The sequence below is a fragment of the Mesoplodon bidens genome (genome assembly GCF_964165515.1).
Source record: "Mesoplodon bidens genome assembly, chromosome: 12".
NCBI lineage: Eukaryota > Metazoa > Chordata > Mammalia > Artiodactyla > Ziphiidae > Mesoplodon > Mesoplodon bidens.
The window spans coordinates 68,806,454-68,831,558 of NC_138168.1; the positions used below are offsets into that span (position 1 = coordinate 68,806,454).

The 25,105-nt window shown below is 41.9% G+C and overlaps 1 protein-coding gene across 4 annotated transcripts in view; it reads right to left on the reverse strand.

Annotated features, from left to right (window-relative positions):
• Positions 1-25,105, reverse strand: part of NHSL1 (NHS like 1) — a 242,009-nt gene that overhangs the window by 112,211 nt on the left and 104,693 nt on the right. For 2 of the 4 annotated variants that reach the window (XM_081250678.1, XM_081250682.1), the window contains exon 1: positions 18,502-19,233. The exons of the other annotated variants lie outside the window; for them this stretch is intronic. In XM_081250678.1, coding sequence (XP_081106804.1) covers positions 18,502-18,703 — 202 coding nt within the window. In that variant the 5' untranslated portion in view covers positions 18,704-19,233. Of the gene's footprint in view, positions 1-18,501; positions 19,234-25,105 lie in introns of those variants that run through there. 4 annotated transcript variants of the gene reach the window in all.

Genomic DNA, 25,105 nt, shown 5'->3' on the forward strand with positions numbered 1-25,105 from the left:
AAAATAAACTCATAACCTTTCATGCTGTATATTTCATCAATGTGCCTGTGGAGGGACTGACTCCCAAAATATACAAATCAATGGCAACCTTCCCCACAAAAACCCAACCAAACTAAAATAAAGAGGTCATTTGCATCATTTTTCCCTAAGCATCTGAGTAATGCGAGGAAGTTAAAACAATAGCCAACCTTCAACTCTAGAAACAGGTGCAACTCTTCTGTCCACAACATCACCGTCCTAAATCATTCTAAAGAGAAGTCAGACTACAAATCAACAGTATTCAAGATCATGTACCAGCCAACCAGAAAGAACACAAGTTCTGTCACAATTTACTTGTTAGTAAAACATAAGCCCATAACCAGAGAGAGTTACTGGACGATAATTACTTTTAATCATCAAGCAAAGACATAAACACTAATAGGAAGACACCAAGTTAAAATGCCCAGGCTCCTGATAATTTCTGCATAGATAATCAAATAATCTAATGTTTAAGTTACTTAAGCTATATCAATTTAAAATATTTTATTTTTGATTTAGAAAATCTTTGAACAACTCAAAGCTCTGTATAAAGAACTAGAGAATTTCCATTTTTAAAAAGGTAGTTTATTTCTGAAATCACCACATTCTTCAATTTTGACCCACTTAAACCTTGGGGACGGCGCTTAAAGGAAAGAGCTAATCATTTCCCTTTCAACTGCCAAGTCTTCTGAGCAATCGGGCAGTGTGAAACTTCAGGAATAGCGAGTTATTTCAGGACCCATAGGATTTACAACAATAATGGTTTGAGGAAACCACAGCATTTAGGCTCCTTCAGTCTTTCTCCCTGTCCTTAGGAGTTTAAAAATAAGCAAGAAAATGATTCTTCCAATTGGCCGAGCACTTTCAGGGTGGCGTCTTGCCACAGGGCAAGATAATCACAGAGTTACAAGACCCACAGAGGACAGAGTAGCCCACAGAAACAGCTCTTTTCTGATCCTCCTCTTTGATCAAGATGAACGGATCCGCTCTTTTTCCATTTTTATTTTTGTTTCACCTCTTCCTCTCTCCCTTCCTGCCCCCCTTCTCCCTCTCTTCCTCTCTCCTTTTCTCTTTCCCTCTTTCTTCACTTAACATCAGTAAAGTTCTAATAAAAGTCACCTACAATTCTGTTGATGGAAATAGCTGGCATTTACTTCGTGTTCTATTTTTATTTAACACATCTCTGCAAATTCAGCTATTGAGGATAATAAAAATCTACAGTTCCTCAAGAGGAAAAAGTTTCTCTGTTAAAAACAGAATACTAAGTTCACAGTTTTAAAATGCACTTATTTCTCTCAAGGCAGATGTGCTTCTGAAGACTCTATTAAGTTATTCAACTGTCTCTAAGGACTTCAGCTCATACAAAGGAAAGGCTGCAGGCTGAGACCCTTGGGGTTTTCTGTTTGTTTGGGGTTTTTGTTTTTTTTTTTGCCTTCAATTCTTTCAAACCTGAATGAATCTTGCTTTTGTAAGCAGAGTAAAAGTGACACAGGGGAGCCTATTTCCAGCGTTGATGGTGTCGATGCTGTCCCTCTTTTGCCTTTGCCATCACTAGTAAGTTGCCTGTCTTCGGCACATCTATTTAGAAAACTTTCTGTGTGATACAGAGTTGGTGAAAAGCTTCCAAAACCTGCTCTGGAAGGTCAACAGAGAAATCTGTCACTTGACCTTCATAGGGCAGTCAGGAATGTCAAAATTAAAGAAACTGATAGAAAGGAACACAGTCTCAATACCATTTAAAAGAGAAGGAAAGGACACAAGGGCACAGCCTAACTGGGCTGCTCCTGGTTGTGAGGACTTTTTTTTTTTTTTGGCTGCACTAGGTCTTCGTTGCTGCACACGGGCTTTCTCTAGTTGCGCCGGGCGGGGGCTACTGTTCGTTGCGGTGGGCAGGCTTCTCATTGCAGTGGCTTCTCTTATTGCGGAGCATGGGCTCTAGGCGCGTGGGCTTCATTAGTTGTGGCACGCGGGCTCAGTAGTTGTGGCTCGCGGGCTCTAGAGCGCAGGCTCAGTAGGTGTGGCACATAGGCTTAGTTGCTCCACGGCATGTGGGATCTTCCCGGACCAGGGTTCGAACCCGTGTCGCCTGCATTGGCAGGCGGATTCTTAACCACTGCACCACCAGGGAAGTCCCACGTTGTGAGGTCTTAAAGCAAGTGAACTCACCTCCCTGGACCGCGACTTCTCATCTGTCACACAAGGCTATCTCGGAGGTTCCTCGAGTCCTGACAAATTAGCTTTGTTTTTTAAGGTAACTCTACTTAGAAACCTTCATAACTCCAATTGAGGAACTATATGCAAATATTTACTAAAATGCTCTCAAATGGCACCGAGAGAAGAAAATATGTGATAATCGCTGCAATAAGCTCTCTCTCGAGGAGCTGCTTAAGTTGGTTTCTCTAGGTATACCCAAAACAGTCAGAATTCTTTGAAATTTCACTTCATTCAAAAGGAAGGACATCTTTACAATTGTCATCATCTCTGAGATTTTACAAACACAACACAGAATAACTAGTTTGGATATCAAAAGCTTTTCATATCAGGAGTGAGCTTCCTCTATCAATTCTCTTATGCTTGGAGAATGAGAGAAAAGACAGCAATACTTTTGGAAAGGGTTACTTTTCTCTGAGCCTCATTTCTTGAGTCATAGAAAAAAAGTATTTTCTACATCTCTATTTTCAATGTATTCAAATTGCACCCAAGCATTTTTGCAGCTCTCCTATGTATAAATCAAAGCATTCACTGAGCAACTACTGTGAGCCAAAATGAGGACTGGGATGCAAAATGAGGACTATTTCAACAGAGACTATTAAAAGGTCATATTAGTTCCAAGTATTGGTGTATTAGTAGTTTATTAAGAAATTCACAGAAAAAGCGAGACAAATCAGCTTTTTCAGTCACATTTTATATAATTCCCATTTGTGTTCAGGAGGATCAAACGTCACTTAAGTGTTTGGTCAAAAAGGTTTAGTGGAGTAGAATTGATTTCAGATAATAGAAACATGTCTTATTGTCACCGTCTTTTGATTTTTTTAGAAGCAGATATGAAAGTGAAGATATGGAGAGGCCATTTCAACCACATGAAAAACAAAAAAATATATTTGGTGTACAGCTATCAGATGCAGAGAAGAGAGGCGAGTGAGAACTCAACACATTACTAGAGAAAGTGGTTAATGATGAGACCAGAGCTGAAAAGCAATGCTTGCTTAAGTGAAACAATGCAGTAATCCTACTTGGAAACTCAGAGTGATTTTATAGACGTGTTTAAAATTTAGCATTTACAAAAAGAACTGGGATGCCCCAATATAGACACAACTCTGTAACATTAATGCAAACATGTGCTTTATTTAACTGTAGTAAAAAAAAAAAAAATCCAACAGAAGAAGATAAACACGGAAAAAACATATTTACATATTACAGAACATCCCACTTATTAAGAGATCACTTTTTGGAAAAACTCAACCACTCAACCACTCCAAATACGGCCAAGACACAAGATAGCCATACTTGTGCTACCAGATAGCAATACACACAGGACTGTGGTTTCGGATCTTATTATGATCCTCCGGTCATTACTGTTGTAATAAACTGGATTGTCCAGACCCTCCACACAAGGTAACATATTAGAAACCCCAGAGCAGAGAGTGGTGGGGACAAGAGGCAGGCACGACTATGTGGGTGAAAAGAGAAAGCTCACAGCCTTACAGCAAAAGCGGACTAAGAAGCAGGCAGTGGAGACCCACCTCGTGCCAAAGCAAAGATCCTTACAAACCTCAATAACCACCAGGGTGTCACCAGGTACTCACAAAGTTCAATGACTATGCACAGTGACACCGCTGGCATCCAGACAAGCTTCCATTGTCCTGAGAGGATTGAGCAGAGATACTACACAGTGTCATGCAGAGAGGGAGGGACTAAGTCATGAGAAGTGAATTCAAATCCAACTATTCCATTATTATCTCTAAGGCTTCAGGCAAGTCACTTAATCTCTCAGGGACAGCTTTCTCAGCACAAAAGGGTTAGGTAAACGCCACCGTCCTGCCCATCTCACAGGACTGTGAGAGCAATAAAGTGAGACCGTACAGAGCGAGTACTGGGTAAACTATGACCTGCAAACAGACTCTATCTGCAGAGCAAATTTTAGAAAGATGTTCATTAACATTTTAAAATTTGTTTTAGAATTCTGGACTATGAATGAAGCGAGCTTCTGTTATATGGAAATACAAATAATAAAAGCCACCTTCCTCTAAGGTTTTATATAAGCTAACATGTAGTCCATGTGAACACAATTTAGAAAAGCATCTCTTATCAGTCGTCAGTTTTTTACAATAACTGTGTTTCAAAGAAAATGCAGCTTTTCTTCCAGTTCAGACATAGGATCTCTGATACATACACGCTAGAGTCCAACAATTTGAAAGTAAAGTTAAATGGACTGAACTTCTCAACTAATTTTCCTCTGTGGGGGATGGACAACAGGCCAGTAAGCATAATGACGGAGAAATCTCCAGATTAGGGCAGATATTCGTCAGACATTGCTATTCATGAGCTTTCCCTTGGGCCGGGGAGCAGGTGCAAGTAACGCACGGAGTGCATTAGCAGGCTCTGCACAGCTGTGCTCCAGCAGGGAGCAAGGTCCATGCTGGAAATCGCTCAGTCCTGCCTGTGAGTTTTCAAGCATTTCCCCTTATCCACCAGCATGGCCCTGGGCTGGGGGGCACAGAGGGGAACCTAGAAGAGGACTTACTATGGTGAGTGAATGCTCAGGTGCTCAACAACGTTGCTCAGTTCTCAGGCCAGGTGGTTTTTCTGAGATGCACCACTAATCTGCATTCCATCTCAAGATACTTCTGGTGTTCAAGGCCTTCCTACAACAGTAATATGATGATGGACTAGCTGCAGAAACTCCATCACAGTTTGTGAGGGAGCTATCTGGAACGCAGCATAATAAAACCCTACCACCAGAAGTGAAGTCTTCTGAAAGCATTATTTTGCCAGTCAAAGGCTGTGACCTAATAGGTAGTGATAAAAATCAATTTAGTAGGTCGGGACTGACGTCTTCTGTCTAATAAAATATAACAGAATAAAACAGAAGAGAAAAGAGAGGGTATCACATGTAGCCATGCAATAAAGGTAAGTAGTTTCACAAAGCTTTTGTTTCATTTTATATAGATGCAAATGTGTGTATATATGTATATGAACATATGTATGTGTATATATGTGTGTTTATATGTGTTGTGTAGACTAGGAACAAAAGTAACGTGTACCTGTTACTCTGGACACAGGCAAAACTTCTGAAAGTCATTGACTTAAACAGCTATAATTAAACTTCTTGGGCACTGAAAAACTCAACATTCACATCATAGATCTACTACAGAAGGTTCTTTCTCCCATTCCAAATAAACATTTATTGGAGAGAAACTTAGCTTAACTTTCTCAGAAACTAGGGGAAACTTTAGCAATTGTGTTTTTGTTCAGACCTTTATTAGTTGGAATTGAAACATAACCTTTTGGATTTCTAAACTCAGTTACATAACTCTCCCCTAGTTACAATGACAGGAGCACACAGATCCACGGGACAAACTAACGCATACCCCTGTGTGTGGGAAGTAACCAAGGTCTGATGATCCAAAGGAACACTGAAGGAGAGCAATCCCAAACTCTCCAGCTTCCTAAAGCACACAAGAACATCCCAAATGCAACAAGCTGTCTCAAAAATTGCTTACAAACCAAACAGAACCCGGGTCCTTAGAAAAGAACAACATTCAGACATTCATACTTAAGGACAAAGAATTGGATGTGGAAAGCTAGCAAGGAAAAAAAGCACTTAAATGATCTTTTTATAGTTGGAATACAATATGTTGATTAACTCTGCAATAAAATTACTTTAAGGTGAAAATCAAAGTTCTTTTTCCAGCAAGTCAAACCACTCCATGTACTTTTCATTGGTGAAAAAAAAAAAGTATGTAAATAAATAACCACCAGTCAAGATGACCAGAGCAACCAATCCAACAACTGCCCACCAGGGTAAACTCAAACTGACTTCTGTATTCTTTGCAAAAGAATTCCCAGCCACTCAAGACTGAAGCAATACACACCTGTGTCCAGGTAGGAATTCTGGCTTATCTCAAAATGTAATGCGGAAACGCCAGATACCCAGCTTCTGCTTTAGCTGAGGCGCTTCTCGTTACAAAGTGAAAGAGAACCTTCAGGAATAGAAGCAAAGGAATTGTAACAACAATAAAATATATTTATTCTCACTTTCTCTTTTTAAATTTTACTAAAAAACCCCCAAACATCAAGTGATACAGTTTACTGAAATGTCAACTGCTTGTGGCTTTTACTTATAACTGGGTTTCCCTTAGAGAAAGATAAATATACATTAAATTCTAATCTGACAATTCACTTGCACCACTGAAATTATATTAACCAGTGAACAGATAAGCCTTTATCCTTACTCCACACTTCTTTCAACCATGTACAGACACTTTATTAAGCTATGCCTTAAAAGCAAACAAACCTTAACTATTACAAGCACACAATTAGTCCTGCAAGGGGCATATGCAGAAACATGTCAGAGTCCCAGTAGACTACTATTATTTTATTGATTTAGAAGACGGGATCAGAAAAGTGTTCGCAAATGTATGGAGACTCATCTCTTCTCTCCTTATATCTTTATCCTCCCTTCTTCCCTCCTATCTATTGCCACCTTCTTCCATTATCTTCCATTCATTACTGCCCCCAACACAGCCTTTCCTGAAAATAGGAGGGCATGAAAATGGCAGGATAGAGTCACTCTTCATTCCACCAGCCTTAATGAGTGCCTGCTCTAGGGAAGGCTGTGTGTCAGGTCACTCAAGGTCACTCACAAGCCAAGCCATTTTCACGATGAATCTAGGAGAGGCTCACTCTTCCAAGTGGCTTTCTCAAGATGTTGCTTTATATCAAGTCTACAAGGCAATAGTAGCTCTCAAAACACAAGAATCCACAACCCACACCCAGATCCCGGGAATAAGTCTAAGTAAAGGGTGGTATTGAGGGAGGGAACTGAGAACTCCAGCTAACAAATGCCCCTAGGGAGATGACCTCAGACACCTGCTTCCTAGGCAAGCGCTCACCATGTATTGTACACGTATAAATGGCCCAAATGTGATGCACCCAGCATAGTGATGGGTTCTAGCAAGAACTAAATAAATAGCTGTTGATCTAATGTCTCTGGTGACTAGTCGGTCATCAAATATCAGCTATAAATGACAGAGAACACCTTGCAATGCTGCATTTGATGGCACAGAGAAGTTCAGTAAAGGCTGAAGCGGGGCAGACCACAGAGACATCATTGCATCCAGCTTCTGGCTCCCCAGCCTCACACCACACACATCTGTGTCTAGGAACAATGTGTACGTTGATTACATGTAAGTTTTCCAATCACGTTTATCATCACAGTGATCACCATAAATATCACCTTTAATTAGGAAGATTAGAAATACAAGGTGTAACTACCCACATTTCATAAAGCTAGAGAAGTATAACTATACCTTTGAAAATCACAGATACTGTTGCTACACTAACAAGTAATTATTAAAACCTATGACTTACCTTAACAAAGAGGGCCTAACATGGAAATCTGTGGTTCTGTAACTGCTTTCCTCACATGCCTACATAATCGCTTCGACCAGCACTTTTTAAAAAAAAATTTTTTTTATTTACTATTATTTATTTAGTTAGTTATGGCTGTGTTGGGTCTTCGTTTCTGTGCGAGGGCTTTCTCTAGTTGAGGCGAGCGGGGGCCACTCTTCATCGCGGTGCGCGGGCCTCTCACTATCGCGGCCTCTCTTGTTGCGGAGCACAGGCTCCAGACGCGCAGGCTCAGTAGTTGTGGCTCACGGGCCCAGCTGCTCCGCGGCATGCGGGATCTTCCCAGATCAGGGCTCGAACCCGTGTCCCCTGCATTTGCAGGCAGATTCTCAACCCCTGTGCTCCGACCAGGGGAGCCCCGACCAGCACTTTTGCCTCTTTTCAACCTCTGCAGCCCCTATATGGCAGGATTCTAGTTCCAAACACTCCAATCCATTCTGCATGCCCAAACCAGAGCAATTTCCTTCAGCACTGCTTATCACGTGTTCACACAACTAGTATTTACTCACTATCTGTAAAGTACAAGACACTGGATAAGACACAGGCTAGACTTAAGAGGGCTTCAAATAAGCACATACCCAAATAGTCTCAAAGCAGAGCATTTACCCCGAAAACAGAAGCTAACAGGTCAAAGACCCCAACATGCCCTAAGTGCTTTCAATGCCATTTCTCTTTCTGAAGAATTAGGCTTGGTTCCCTGTCTCACCACATATAAGTTTCTCTGCCCAGTTTTCAGTTCCCCCTAATGATCTAATTCTTCCTCGTCAAACCAACTGTTATTTTTATTGACTACTTATGGTACCCAGACAGTATTTATTAAATGAGTTCGTTCATGTACTGTGTCAGTAAGAGTGTCGAGCCGCGGCAAGCACACATCGAATGTTAGCTACTGTTCATACCTAAGGGGGGCGGGGGCTTGACTGATTTAGACGCGACTTTCAATTTAGTATTTTCATCATTTCAGGATTTGACATAAAAACGGAGGTAGAAATGACCTGAAAATTATGTAAAGGAAGTGACAGCTTCCATTCGGGTTGCCCAGTAGTTTAAAAGCAATTACTTCTCTACCGAAAATTCTGACATTAGTACATATATGTTCTATACGAGGATAAGGACACCTTTTGACTCAACTATGGACAGTGAAGGGACTGCCAACCCAGGGGCAGGACCATTACATACAACCAGATTCGATCTGTACGCTGATACGTATCTATAAAACACACACTCATCTATTCAGTAAACAAGCTGTACCTGCTACCGATATGTATGATGAGTAGGTAATATCCTATTTTACAGAAATGAAAACTAGAGCTTAAACAGATCATGTGATTTGTTTCAGGTCACACAATTAGCGAGTGACAGAAGCAAAACATCCAGATTTCCTGACCTAGTGGTCTTTGCATCATTCATTCTCTTCCCATGAAAATTTACTGAACACTTACTAGGGGCCAGGCCTGGGGAAACACTGGTTGTCAAAACAAACACAAAAAAATCACTCAGGGCTTCCCTGGTGGCGCAGGGGTTGAGAGTCCGCCTGCCGATGCAGGGGAAACAGGTTCGTGCCCCGGTCTGGGAAGATCCCACATGCCGCGGAGCGGCTGGGCCCGTGAGCCATGGCCGCTGAGTCTGCGCGTCCGGAGCCTGTGCTCCGCAACGGGAGAGGCCACAACAGTGAGAGGCCCACGTACCGCAAAAAAAAAAAAAAAAAAAAAAAATCACTCGTCTTAGAGGTTAAATTCTAGTTTGAGGAGACAGGCAGTACTGAAAATAAATACGAAAAGTATATAGTATATTAGATGGTGGAAAGCGCTTCAGAGTAAAACAGAGATATGGATAGAAGGATCAGGATGAAGATGTGGCCATTTTATTATTATTATTTTTTCTGCAGGTGGAAATCCACCTGGAACTTTATTAAGGTCTCAAGCTACTTGTGTATATGCTTTTTAAATCTTTGTTTCCCGTCATTTCTTTCTCTTAGATATTTGTTTTATAAGGAAACATTTTGTGTTTTCTTAGTCTGATAAATATTTATTGACCATCTAATATATTCTGTTCTAAGCACTGTAAAATGTCCAGGTAGCACAAAGGCAAAAAAGGCAAACGATCTTCCCTTAGAGTTTCAGAGTTCAATGGGGGACACTAACATTGATATGACCATGTGATAAGAGATGTCAGCAGAAGTTGTGCCAGATGGAGTCATGGCTTACACTACTGTAGGTCTGGGAGAACATATATGTTTATTTGAAAACATAAGTGCTAAGTCTATCATCAAGTGACGGCAGCAAAGACTGCTTAGATCACACATGCCTTTCTATTTGCTGATAAGTAGTGACAAACATTACCTTGGGATAGGAAAATTATTCACATTGGTAAATACTTAAAGCTTGGCTTCACGAAAAGATCAACTTCCTATAGGCAGCTCTGTGTAGGGCCGCTGGCGTTAAGCAACCCCAGACCAGGTGCACCCAAGTTCAGACTCTGGTGTCCTCGCTTAGACTACATCCCCATCATCCACAAGGCAGAGCACCGAAGGAAAGGAATACAGCTGCAGAGGGCAAGATGCTTCCCTTGGAGTCTAGTCTTATGGTGGGATCAGTGCTACTGAGCCAACCACACTGTTCCACAGGATGGCAGGGGAAATGAGGAGACCAGACATGTGCCAACTCTCTGAAGATGTGGCAATTTTTTTTTTTTTTTTGGGCCGTACGCGGGCCTCTCACTGTTCTGGCCTCTCCCGTTGTGGAGCACGGGCTCCGGACGCGCAGGCTCAGCGGCCATGGCTCACGGGCCCAGCCGCTCTGCATGTGGGATCCTCCTGGACCGGGGCACGAACCCGTGTGCCCTGCATCGGCAGGCGGACTCTCAACCACTGCGCCACCAGGGAAGCCCCAAGATGTGGCAATTTTAAATAAGATCCCTGATGATTTTTGAGCGAAGACCTGGCAAAAGTGAGAGAGGGAGAGAGAGAATTGCGTGCACAGCTGGGATTCTAAGCGGAGGGCAAGGTCAAGCTGCACCGTGTGTTCCCACAGCAGCAAGGAGCCTGCTCTGACTTAGTGGAGAGGGAAGGGAAAGCACAGGTGATGAGGTTGGGGAAGCAATGGGGTGAGGGAGGCCGATCACACAGGGCCTCAGAGAACATTGTAAAGACTTTACTAAGCCGTCCGAGAAGGGTTTTAAGCAGTGAAGTTACACGGCTCGACCTATGTTTGATGTTTTACAGGGTTGCTGAGGCTGCTGTGTTAAGACTGCCTGGCTGGGGGTGAGGGAGAACAAGAGCGAAAGCAGGAAAACCGGTTAAGAAAAGATTGCGATAGCGCCGAGCTGCCTCTCCTTATCAGGCATGGCATCGTCCAACCCACACCTCATCCCTCTTCACTAAGTCAACTTTACTCATGGTCAAAACAGCCAGGATCAAACGCTTGTACAAAGTGTTTCATACGTGCACGGTTTGCGTGGAGCAACAGGAAACAGCAGACTTGCCACCAAATTTATGTTCCCACGAACTGCACCCTCTCTTTTGTTACACTCGGAAAAGTCCAGAGTCAGGAGCACTTGTAAGATTATATTCATCAGTATAATCGACAAAGTAAGCATGCAGTGCTACCTATAACCCACCATGCCGTAAGCAAATTCAGAGAGCGCTGTTTGGCATGTGGGCCTGGGCAAACAGCACTATTAACAGTGTCCCAGGTGGGTTTCGTTCACCCAGTCAGCATCCCTTTATTGGGTACTTAGCCTTGGGGATAAGAAAGATAAGGAAGACTTGGTCTCTGTCCTAAAAGAACTCACAGTCTAGCTCAAGTCACAGACGAGTAAACAAATAAGTACCGCCCGGGTGTGTGATAGACGCAATTACAAAGGTATGCAGGGGGTCAGGAGTAACACAGAGAAGGGAGAAATCAGCTCTACCCTCTGGGAATCAGGGAGGACTTCACAGTTTTAAAGCAGGAAGTTAACAGGCAGAGGAGGAGACTGGAGCATCCTGACTCGGGGAATGGGAGATGAAAGTTCTGGAGCTGTGAAAGAGCCGTGGGTCTGTTTGCTATTTCTGGAGTTAAACGGGAGAGGGGACAGGGAGGCGTCCGATGGAGGAGGATCTCCTGCTATGTTAAATGGTAAGGACTTCATTCCATGCACACTGGGAGCCACAGAAGAATGACCCCATTAGACAGTAGTCCCCCTTTATCCACGGGGGATACGTTCCAAGACCCCCAGTGCGTGTCTGAAACCAAGGACAGTACCGAATCCTACGTACGCTGTTTTTTTCCTACACATACCTATGATAAAGTTTAATTTATAAATTAAGCACAATAAGAGACTGGCAGCAATAACCAATAATAAAATAGAACAGTTATGACAATATACTGTAATAAAAGTTATGTGGATATGGTCTCTCTCTCTCTTTCAGAATATCTTACTGTACAAATTTAATGTCTTTTCCATCTTAAGTAAGCACTTATCACACACGGTGGCTGTAACTTTTGCAGTTTGAGGTGCAACAGCAAAACTCGCTGTTTTCTTTTCCCTTCCTCGTAATTTCACAGACAGAAGATTCCTTCTTACCGTAGATCTTAGCAACCTCAGCATATGATTTTTTTTTTCTATCCTTACATTGAGAAGTTCACCTTTTCACTTAAAGGAAGCACTTTATGGCTACTCTTTGGCTTATCTGAATTATCAACATCATTATTCTTGCACTTTGGGGCTGTTATTAAGTTTAATGAGGGTGACTAGAACCCAAGCACTGCGATACCAGGATACCACACCAGTCGATCTGATAACAGCTATTAAGTGACTCACGGGCGGGACACCCTAAGCAAAAGGATGATTCACGTCTCTGGCAGGACAGGGCAGGATGTTGGTAGATTTCATCAAGCTATTCAGAATGACGTGCAATTTAAAACTTATGAATTATTCCTGGAATTTTTCTTTAATATTTTCGGATTACAGTTGACCATGGATAACTGAAACCGTAGAAAGTGGAACCATGGATAAGGGGGGACTATGGTATTTGTATTTTAGGAAGATCACTCTGGTTACAATGTAGACTCAAGAATAGCTCAAAGGCGGCAAGAGTGAAGATAACAAGAGTAGAAGACCATTCAGAAGGCCAGGTAAGAGCTGATGAGGGCCTGGACCACAGTAAGGATGAGCAGATGGGTGCAGACACAACAGGCCTTGAGGTAAAACTCATAGGATTGGAGCTACCTGAAGTATTTGATAGGAAATACTGTGGTAAAAACAAAACACACACACACACACACACACACACACACACATCATTCAATTTGATAGAAAATGATAGATAAACCCCAAACCCCTGAAATTACATGAAAATATAACACTTTCTATGACTATAATATTGATACATAATTATATAAATATGAATTGTAAGAGACATAAAAATGAACCCAAATTAATGTGCAGTGTCTTTTTAAATTATTTTTAAAATAACTGTTTGAAAAGAACAATTTCGGGCTTCCCTGGTGGCGCAGTGGTTGAGAGTCCGCCTGCCAATGCAGGGGACACGGGTTCGTACCCCGGTCTGGGAAGATCCCACATGCCGCGGAGCGGCTGGGCCCGTGAGCCATGGCCGCGGAGCCTGTGCTCCACAACGGGAGATGCCACAGCAGCGAGAGGCCCGCGTACCTCAAAAAAAAAAAAAAAAAAAGAAAAAAGAAAAGAACAATTTCAAAACCCAGTAAAGACATTTCCATGGAAAAGAACACAGGTTATATTAACTATACATTAATTTGTAAATTCATTAATTAATTGAATTTTTAAAAAGAAAGAAAAAGAACACAGGTTACTCACTTCCAAACCCAAGTTCTGACAATAAGTGACTTCCTTCACTACTCTACGATACTTACAGTAATCTAAATAAGTATCTAAGTCTCAAAACAAACCCACAAACTTAAAAACAAGTAAATAAAAGAAGGGTATTAGTTAAAATATCATTTCAATAGAACTTCATCGGGGCTTCCCTGGTGGTGCAGTGGTTGAGAATCTGCCTGCTAATGCAGGGGACATGGGTTCGAGCCCTGGTGTGGGAGGATCCCACATGCCGCGGAGCAACTAGGCCCGTGAGCCACAACTACTGAGCCTGCGCGTCTGGAGCCTGTGCTCCGCAACAAGAGAGGCCGTGAGAGTGAGAGGCCCGCGCACCGTGATGAAGAGTGGCCCCTGCTTGCCACAACTGGAGAAAGTCCTTGCACAGAAACGAAGACCCAACACAGCAAAAATAAATTAATTAATTAATAAACTCCTACCCCCAACATCGTTAAAAAAAAAAAAAGAACTTCATCAAGTTAATAACAAACAGGATCATTTTTGCAATAAAGCAAGGCAGCGAGACAACAGAGATTCCCAACTTCAAAAGAAAAAACAATCAAAGGTTAATAAAGGGCAGTCTCAATGAACCAGATTAAAATATTAAGTGGCACTCACTGTCTCTCTCACAGAACCTCAACTTCAGTAGAAAGAAAGAAAACATGACATTCACTGCACTAAGAATATTATTCTTACCTCTTTTTATTAAGACACCAAGATAAACTCCACTGAGCTATTTTTCCAACATACATAGTGACCCTCAGGATAAATATTACTTGTTTAATTTTACTATCAAATCTGGGGTTCTGCTTTGACAATATCTGCTAATATTTTCCAGGTTTTTTTAATGCCACAAAGGAAATGTTCTTAAATCTTATACTGTTAAGGATTTTATGATCAAAAATAAATTACAGGTATTTATATAGAAACAGGATCTTGACCTTGCTGCTTTTGGTCTGCCATGCCATTTTCCTCCACTGTAGTATCTGAAGTCACTGCTAATCCAATTATGCGCAAGGATTCTGTTTTCTGCAACTATTTTATTAGAGAGGACACTGGGATGAAATTATTTTAAATACAGCCAACTCCACACAATTGATTATCCAGTGTATGGATTGTTCATTACCCTTGATATCTAGTAAGGTCAGTCTCTGGTCATTTTTGTCGTTCCTGGAAAGGGAGGGAACGGAAATCCAAATGATTCAAATTTTGTAATGTTGTTAATACATATGGCAATGTCCAGAAGAACAGAATGAAAGCATTTTTTAAATTGCAGCCTGGCATGTCAATTACCCAGTCTCTTGACCTGCCAATACCAGGATCATCAATCATGCCTCTGCCCAGCTGAACACAGAACTGGGGCTCCAACAAAACACGCTCTGCTCAATGAGACGATACGCCATTATTATTCCTCCTCTTTTGGTTTTAATTGACAAGTGAGTAAGCAAGACAGGGGAAGCACAGAATAAATACTGCTGGTCATTAGTTTCCCTTGAGAACCTTCCACAGTGCTGGAAACAAAGCAAGAGCTCATTAAATATTGTTGAAATCAATGCACAGCCAGAAGACCATGCAAAACATGGAAATGCTCCATATAAAGTAACTTCTCATCTAAGCCACTCACTTTTTCACAATTATCCTGCACTTTCTCTTTAATTCTCCCTTAAATGCCTTATCTGCTTCTCCACTGAAGTATGAACTCCATGACTTCAGGGCCTGTGTCCTACATTTCTCTGTATCCCACACGTGGTACTCAATGAGAATTCCTCCTAAATACTCTCACAACTCCACGTGAAAAGCAACATATGGTCTCATCTACAACTGACTTCTACTTTTTGACTACACAGGCATCTAGTAAAACAGCTCATGATTCACTAAATGTAACATTCAAAAGGACAGTGATTCACACCCTTGATTTTTATGGCTAATTAAGTCGAAACATCATCTGCTGTTAGAGTGGGTCACATCACACGAAGAATACAAGGACGGGTCACTGCTGTTACTCAATTCATTTTTACCTTCCAGAGTACAAATGTCCATGCAAGGGAGTTTTGAAAACTTGCCATGTGCTAGAACAAGGGAAAGCACACAGGTCCTTACCTGTGATTGCTCTGGACACATAAATACGTATCTTCTAGTTACTTTTTAGGCTCAGGAATTTTATCCTTAGCTTCTCGAGTATAAGCAGTAACACTGGATTGTAAAGCTATGGGTCTATGTACTGATAGATATCCATACAGGTAACCACTCAAACACTTTAATCTGACGTTACTGATAAGCCATCTAGCATGGAGATTCACTGTAAAAAGAACTTCTAAAACAAAACTTGAAAGAACTGTTTTATAAAACGAACGTGCATCTTATTCAACATACTACCTACACTGACAGCAGGGATTCAGTGGGCTAATCGTGCAAAGCAATGCGACCTGGAGATGTAGGCAGGGAGCAGGGCAAGCACTCCTGCCTTGCAGCAGCTGCTGGATGGGAGGGAGAAAGCCTGTAGAACCGGACACCTCATCAGACAGAGATCCCTTGAGGGGGGTGCGGCGGGTAGAGGGAAGAACACAGACAGGACCGCTAACACAAGGCTGACTTGTTAAGCTACACTGCGCTACTTCTGGCTGTCACTGCCTGACGGCAGTATACGTATGCATGGGAGAAGAAGGGAGAGCAGACTTTTAGAAACCTGTGTATATCAAACAATGTGAATATAAGGTCAGGGGTTTAGGGAACCGGCTGAAAGGAAAGTGGATGTGGATGCCTGTGGTCTAGGCAGACAGATATAAAAGAAAGATGCTACACAATCCCCATCAGACCAATAGGTCTTCGATGCATATTTACTTGCAAACAAATCCTAATATGGCCATTGGGCATTCTTAGCACTGACTGATAATCCTTGTTAGACTTTTAGCTTATCTGATGCTCCAAAAAAAAAAAAAAAAAAAAGGAAACAAAACTCCAATCCTGTATAACTTTTCTGAAAGATTTTCCCTCTTTTGATCTGTAAGCGTAAACAAACGTCACTCTGTATTTCTCCAAAGGAAAGAATTATGTGGAATAAAGATCAACTGTTATAATGCCCCTGAGGCAACATGTCAAAGTTGGGAGCCAATTTTCTTTTGCAAGTCAAATATGAAAAAAGAATCTAAGACCACGAATTCTGATCTACAGGCAGCTTTTTAAGGACTTTCCCCTAACCGCACATGTCAAAAGTGATAATATTACCCATGTCCAACTATTTCTAAGAGCCATATAAATGTACACGCCGTATTATGCCACCATTTATCTTCATGAGGCTACTGTATCCCCTATTACTGTAAGGGATAAAGGGCACAATCTTTTGTATTGTTATATAAACAAGTCCTCCCTCTACAAATCGCCCCTGGTCTTTACAATGGCTTCTTTATTTTTTACAAGTCAAGTGTACAGTATTTGCTTCATTTCCCAACTAAAACTAATCCATGCAAATTCACAGTCTCTTTTCCTTTAGCGTTAATTTAGATGGCGCATCTATGATGGAAATCCTAAAGCCGCGTGCTCACATGTACACAATCTTGAACAGAAACTTGACAGCAGTTGATTTAAAACAAAACAAGTCATAAAAAAGCAACCTCTGGCAAAGACCAAAGGAATTAAAACTACACCCTCTCGCGACCACAGCACTACTGTATCCACCCTTTGAACATCACAACCCACCCATTTACCAAAACCACAACTTATTCCCGATTTAGAAAAGTAAAGTTCGTAGACTTACTAAACTACACAACTCCAGCCAGAAAGCACACATGGCTTTTCTACGCCTGGCAATTATACAGCATCTGAACTAAAAACCTGTGTATTTCGGCTCAGTATCAGCAGACCACTGTGGACCCCCTTCTTGACATAATAAACAACTGACATCTTCAAAGCGCATTAACTAGTCCCTCTTGTGCTCTTGCCAGTTTAACAGACAAGAGCAAATGGCTTAACCCACATTATCCACGAAGAAAGGTGCGTTTAACTCTCAGTCCATGGAATATAATTACTGTCCCCATAAGCACACATTTAACTTAGGTCTCTCACGTTTCAGCAGTTTTATTTCTCAAAAGAAGGGGGAGGACAGGTCCCTGAAAGGTTTTAGTGAGGCTTCTCTTGGCTCGGGAAGAATGTGATAAATAGGGAAAATACAAGCATGCGGAATGTCTGGACGAGGTTCCTTTGTAAACCTTAAACAGTGCTCCCCCACTGGGCTGTGACACAGCTCTGAATGGAGAAACCATTTTAGAGCCTAACAATTCAGTCTCTCCAGTAAACATTCTAAAAGGAAGACCTCAGAAATTCTAAATATAAAACAGGGGTGTGTTTAAGAAATATTGAAATATTTCCCTCTTTTCCACCAGGACTGATATTTTTCTTCACCTTGAAGAAGACAAAACATTCTAAACCTGAGAAGAGAGACCAGCAATGGTCTGAAAAGGAACTTGAAAGAAATCCAAAAACTCCTTCTGGCCAGGATATCAAGGGCCAGCACTTCGTGTGTTCATTTTCTCCATGTCACCCCAACACCTGTTTAATTCAAGCGTTTGTGTAATTCATCAGTCTTCTTAAAGAAATAGGCAAAAAGTTTATCCACGATTCCCAAAGTTTTCTCAGTGCGCTGTTTCAAAGAAGAGCTCCATGTCCTAACTTTCAATTGTTGTAAAGAGCAGAAGATTCCTCCCAGGATGTAGTTTACCACTGAACTTTGCACAAGTCACATGAGCGTGTGGATATGATTTGGGGGGGTGGGGGTGGGGCAGTGCTGAGGACACATAACAGCTATTTTATCCTTCTTAGAAGGACACAATCTCAGGTTGAATCTAACTGAAGGAGCATTTTTATGTTAGACATGCAAACAAATGAGTGACACTGAATTCCAATACAAAGACACACAAAAACTCCTAACGGGGCCAAAAATCGTGAACAGAAATCAGTGATAGAAACAAAGAATTCTAGATAGCAAACTCCTAAAAATGTTTAAATAAAAAAAAGTCAAGTCACCTTTTCTGGGCTGGATTCTGTAGGTCCAGTTTTCATCATCCGCTTCCACCTGCTGCCCACAAACTGAGAGCTCTCCATCACTGCGAAACAGCCTCTTTGTCTGCCTGGGCAAGGAGGAGAAATTTATCCAACTCACAGCACGTGAGAGGGAACCTGGGTTTGACTTGAGTCTGAAGGGACCTGAAGAGCCTTCCTTTTTCATCTTCTTTCACATCAAAATCAACTATAGACAAAGGACAGTCCAGCCAACAAAAAGCTTGTTTTTAAAAATCGTTCCAGGTCCTTTCAATGAAACTGCTCCTTCCTACTTGTTCAGACAATACTGAGAGTCAGGCAGGGCATTCTGCAGAAAGATTGCTTCTATGTCACCCAATTATAAAGAAAATAAAAATGAGAAATTAGGAAACAACAAAAAAAATTTTTTTTTTACCCTAGCCACATTGTGGTACCTGGTCTCTAGACCAGGATTATCCACAGTCCCTACCTCGCCCCCAGAAAATATGAAAATAAAAATAACTAAAAGTATAATTTTAAAAATGAAGCAGGGTGTTCATTTCAGGAACGCTTGTCAGGACTTGGTGAAGAACAGGACCAAGGCACTCCGACTCTTTGGTGTGTACCTAGCATCCCATACTGTAATCCTACTCCTCTCCCAGGCATCTTTCCCCACAAGGGCAGAAAGCCAGCCGTCTGCTGCAGACAGAAGGAACTCCTCAGGCTGGAGAGAAAGATTCAGCATCAACCCAGGCGCCTAGTTTAAAGTTCACCCACACAGGTGACTTGGGAGAAATCAAAGAGTTCAGCTCACTTGCCCTCTTTCCTGTCTGTGAAGCACTCAGGAGCCACAGGACTCCACAAACAATAAAACGGGCTGTGTGGCTACTGCTTGGATTACAGAGTAAGCGCTCCTATGAAAGGCGATAGGCTTTCCCAACACCGAAGCCACCTCATTGGAGACAAAAAACCCCGCCTCCCTGCTGCAGTGAATACTTCAGAGGCAGCTCAAACTTCTGAACTCCAGCAAAGCTACAGAAACGCATACACACTTCTGGACACTTTTTTTTTTAAAGCCAAAACTTAATTAATTATCATCAGACCACACTTCTGGAAGTGGCATTTTGAGAAGGAGCTTTCAAAGATTATGTAGTTATATACACATCCAGCATTCCTAAGTGGATTTAGGAATGTCATCATCTAAGGAAATGTACTTCCAAAGGGAATAAAACTGACCCAGCTATTATGTCACTCCCAGCTTTCAGCGAAGGTGAAATGCAGCCGTTCTTGCACCTGTCATTGCCTCTCCTGTCTTCCACCAGCAGCCAGAGTCGGGGGCTGATGAGCCACTTCTGCCTCCCCACCGGCAGCCCCTGGGGGTCATTCCTCTCTGGCTTTGAATGATCATCCTATCGCAGAGAACCATAATCTGAGAGCTATGCTAGTAGCTTTTAGCTGTAGGCTCTAGCCCTTTGGAAACCCTTAATCAGGGCATGCAAAATACCTGGAGCCACATGTTGGAATGCCTTTGGGTGCATCATTTCACCCAAGGCCAACATAATTCCATGGTCCTAGGGGTATAAAGAACTTCTGCAACTTTTCATCATAGAGACTTGGGTCAGTATCCTCTCCCCAAGGTGTCATTCAGAGTAAGGGCAAGTAGAGAACTGGGTCCATCTCACCCTCCTGTACTCACTCTCCTGTAATAGCCAATATATTAAAGCTAACAAATTACAACAGAAAATAAACTTTGATTAAAAATAAAAGCAGGATTTTGCATCCTACATCTACAGCAATTCACTGAGATTGTAAGAAAAAGGCTCTACACGCTTACCAGGACAGCAACGTTTATAGAAGAAAAACACAGAGCAGCTGCCAAGTGTTCCTTGGATGGACAGCTCATATTACCATGGAAACCACGACAGAGAACAGGTACTAGGACTAAAGGGCAAAGGTGCAGAACAGTCCAGGTAGCAAAAACATGGACTCGGTATAAAAGCTCAGGGTACTCAAGAAATCATGTAGTTTAAGCCCCTCAATTTACTGATGGAGAAATTCAGGTGCAGAGAACGTACGTGATTTGAGCACTATTATAAGGGCAAAAATGATATAATTACATATAGCATCAATGGCTAACATCAAAGTTCAAATATCCAATATTCCTTCTGAGTCAAAGACTTTGAGAAACTCAAAATATAAAATAAACTTAGAAAAAAAAAGACCCTCGTGCCAGAAAATACAAAACATCCCAAATGCTGCTTACCATTTCAGATGTTCACGGGACCCCCTGACATCCAAGTATGCATTCTTTAAGGATCCATGCATAGACCCCAAACAAGGAACACAGTGGTATCCCCACTGATGTCTACATCCTGCAGTTACAGTTTTAATTTAGAAATATCTAAGCCCTGAAATAAACCTCATGCTGTTCTTTATATTCAGCAAGTGCTTTTTTTTTTTTTTTTTTTTTTGTGGTTCGCGGGCCTGTCACTGCTGCGGCCTCTCCCGTTGCGGAGCACAGGCTCCGGACACGCAGGCTCAGCGGCCATGGCTCACGGGCCCAGCCGCCCCGCGGCATGTGGGATCCTCCCGGACCGGGGCACGAACCCGTGTCCCCTGCATCGGCAGGCGGACTCTCAACCACTGCGCCACCAGGGAAGCCCTCAGCAAGTGCTTTTGAACAGTGTCCCCAGACCAGCTTCCTTGGAGTGTGCACACATACACATACAAGACCATGGATGAATTGATGTTATTAGTAACTGGTGTGTTTTCCTCTGGTACCTCCTACACACATGTGAAAAAGAGCTGATGGGAGGGGCTAGAGAGATATTCACTGCCAAGCAATCAAGAAGCAAAATTGGTCCATTCAAGGACTAGACTCCTGACTCTTCCTCAAAGTAAATACACACTTATGCTGGACTTCAAAGAAACTTAATGGATTTCCCATCATTCACAAGACCGATGGATATGTTTGCGTATAACCAATTCTCCATCTATCAGCTATTCTGTTTCTGTTATATTGAGCCCTGATGATTAATATCTTCACTTATGTAAAAGAAAGTCAAATAACTTAACTACTTTTACAACTGGACCAGAGTTCCCCTATGACCAAGATAAAATATAATGACTTAAATCAGCTTTGTCGGAAATATTTGTATTTTAACTATCTGTGTTAGATATGTACTCCAATTAGCTTAGAAAAACATAAGTGAACTGCTTAAAAAGCTATTACATTCATTCAACCTATATTTATGCAACAACTATGATGAACCACACACTTTAAGTATCTGGACTATCAACCCTAGGGTCATACAAATCCACCCCTGCCCGCAGCATCGGGGTCATGGCTACTGTGTGCCACGCACATCACATACACTATTGCTAATCTTCATCATAACCCCACAGTGGAAAATCCCTACTTTCAGAATATAACCTGTTTCTTCAAATATTAGATTCCACTATAATCTTCAATGTAATAAAACATCATAACTTAACCATTTTTTTCCAAGAAAATCTACAGTAGAGTACACTCTTCCCAGACCTCTTCAACAGACATGCAGAACAGATTTTTTTAACCACACTCCTTACTGTGCAGTGCTTCCCTTCTCTGCCCTCACCGTCAGGCTGTCAAAATGAAACTTCTGTTGTCATCATACGTGCCGATAACTGCTCCCTTCCTACCATTTTGCCCCTGCTGAGCTTCAGGCAACAGGAAATCAGATAAATAATCTTGCTTCAATTATATGCTTCATGGGAGTCATGAGCACTCACGGAGTGAAATGCAGAGCTTTAGTGGAAGGAAAGGCTTTGTTACAGTTGCCTCGGGGCCAGCACCCTTGTCCTTTCACTTGCGAGATGGAAGCCCAAGGGTTGAAATGGCTGGAGGAGCAGCCTCTAGATAACGACCCCCAGGTGGACCGAAACCGGGTTTATGATGTATTGCCTCTTTTATATTAAGTTCTTAGCACTTGAGGGTGGTGAGGAATTTACCCAACACTACTGACAAAAAGAGAAGAAATTATTATTTCAGGAATGATTTAAGTAATACATTAAAGAAAAATTAACTATAAAAACTGGGATGCACCAGAATATATTACTAAGGGAAGTTCTAGAATCATCTTCTTTGAGAATTCCTGAGTCAAATACCCATTAATTTGGAAAGATTTATTTATATTTCCACCAAGAGTCAAAGGGATAGATTGAATACATTTGGAAAGTCCTTGCCAAAAGACACAGTATTTCATGTTTCAATAGATACTGACATCCTTAAAGATGAGTTAAGCTCAAGTGAAAGTTTTTGATTTAATAAAAATTGTTAAACATGACAGGATATAGGATTAGACAAATCTCTCAACTCAATCAGGCATGTAATTGCTGCCCTTGCCATCTGTGTAAAATGCCAGCCAAGAGTAGGAACTAATTTCAAGTGCCATCAGGTTTTTGGCCTCAAAGGCCACAAAAGAGCATTATAACTTTTAATTTCCATGTGTACCTTTTCTGCCCTGACCCTCTGTTACAGAGTCTAAGCTCACACTGCTAGCCACACAACAGGCCAATAATCAAGAGATAAATTGCTGGGGCAAAGGCTACAGACTTGATTTGGGAAGCCGGCAACCAAACAGAAAAGATGGTGGACTTGTGCCCCAAGGAACCATCTGGCCTGAGGGAGAATTCAGGCTCCTTTTATACTAAAAGGGGAGGGAGTAAAGTCAAACACTTCCTGGTTCCCATCAGCCTCCAGAGGGGATGTGTTAAGTTCACCCTCCCTGCAGTCATTCACAGATGGGCCTGGTCAGGATGTTTCCTGTGAGCTAAACAAAGGTATTTTAGCTTAATGCTCATTACCTGGGAAGCAGGGTTCCCAGAGATGGGCCATTATGTATAATTTAAGCTTATAGGCAACATCCCTTTAGTGATTAACTTGTAATAGAATACAAAAGGTTCTTCTTCATGATTACACCTCTCCCTCAAACCTGGAAAGGAAGAATAGGAGAGGCAGAACCCGGATGTCAGAAACCAGTGGAGAACAGTTGGTCAGAGTTGGTAGCGTTGCTGGCTTGGCTGGAATGGGGCGCACAGAGACAAGGGTGAAAAAAACATATACCGCAGCAAGGAGAGTCACTCTGAACTGTGTCTTGTTCTAAAGCAGCCCTGACTGGGTAGAAGCAGTGAAGTGTGTACCCTTATCAGATTACCCCATGAGTCACAGAGCCCGTCAGCTTCTAGGACAGGGTGTAGTAGTTTTTCCAACTGTCATCTCTGGTAAATAATTGAAGAGTAGATTCAAATGCAAACTTTCTATGAGGTAATTTGTTCACAGGAATAATGAAAGCTTATCTCAACATCTAGAAGTAAACAGTTCGAGCCAGACATTTATAACCCATACTGCCCCCAGGGCCACAGCAAGCCAACTCCTCCAATACACTAAATCCTCCTTCCTCATCCAACTCCCACCCCCTGCCGAATTAAGCACCTGATTTACTCAAGAAGGAAGTCAGAGAAGATGAAACATTGCCAATTAACTATTCAGAGAGAGGTCTATTTTTAGGGTTCTCCTCACCTGCCACGGCTTTCATACTTAAAAGAAAAAAAAAGCACTGCCTTTACGTTGAGCTCTAGCTTTGAAAGTCAGAATAGGTCCCTTTCAATGGAATTAATAGTGTTTCCCTCAGCTGGAAAGATTAAATGCAAACACTTGTATTTATGTATCACCACAAGCCTAAATCCCACCTTTCAGTGTCTTCAGGTCTGAAAAGGACTCCTGAACAGTTCTGACACGGAGCCTTAGTGACACTGTTCCCCCAGGATCACTTGATACAGGAGCAATATGGCAGCACATTACTGCTCTCAACCCCCGGGGATGGGGCGTGCTGCAAGGGGGTAAGGCCTGTTCCTGGTCAGAAGCTTTCACTGATGGATACTGTCACTGATGTGTACTGTGCACTGCTAGGGGCTTGCCAAGAATGCAAACTCTGCCCCAACCTTGACCAAGAAAATGTCCCCATCCAAGAAGTTCATACAAGAAGCTCCCCTAAAACTGAGCATTCACTTTTAAGTTCAAGGATGAACCTACTCTGAAACTGAAATAAAACTCCAAATAAAAAATTTTTTAATCATAATCTCCTTTGTACTTCATCCCTCTCCAGATCCTTGTAATTATTATTTTTTCTATTTACTCAACCAGTTCTTCACAAACTTGTCTTGCACATAAATCACTGGAAATCTTATTAAAACACAGAGTCTGATTCAAGTCTGGAATAGGGTCTGAAATGCCGAATTCCCAAAGCACCCAGGTAGGGCCCTGGACCATCTTCGACTTAGCACAGTACTAGCCAATAACGCTCCCCCAAAGCAGGGATCTCATCCTTTTCCCTCCATGTTCCGAACGGTACCTAACACACAGCCAGCACTAACCAACACTGGTCACAAGAGTGAACAGAATCGTCTGCTGATTCCCGTGTTCCCTCTTTCTTTTGATCTTAGCATGTTCCAGGTCAAAGAGGTAATTTGACCTTTATAACTAAATTCCATTCCTTTATCACTAAGTTACAAAAAGCAGAAGTAAAATTTGTAAACTGTTAAAATTGTATAATCTGAATTAAAGGGTTAA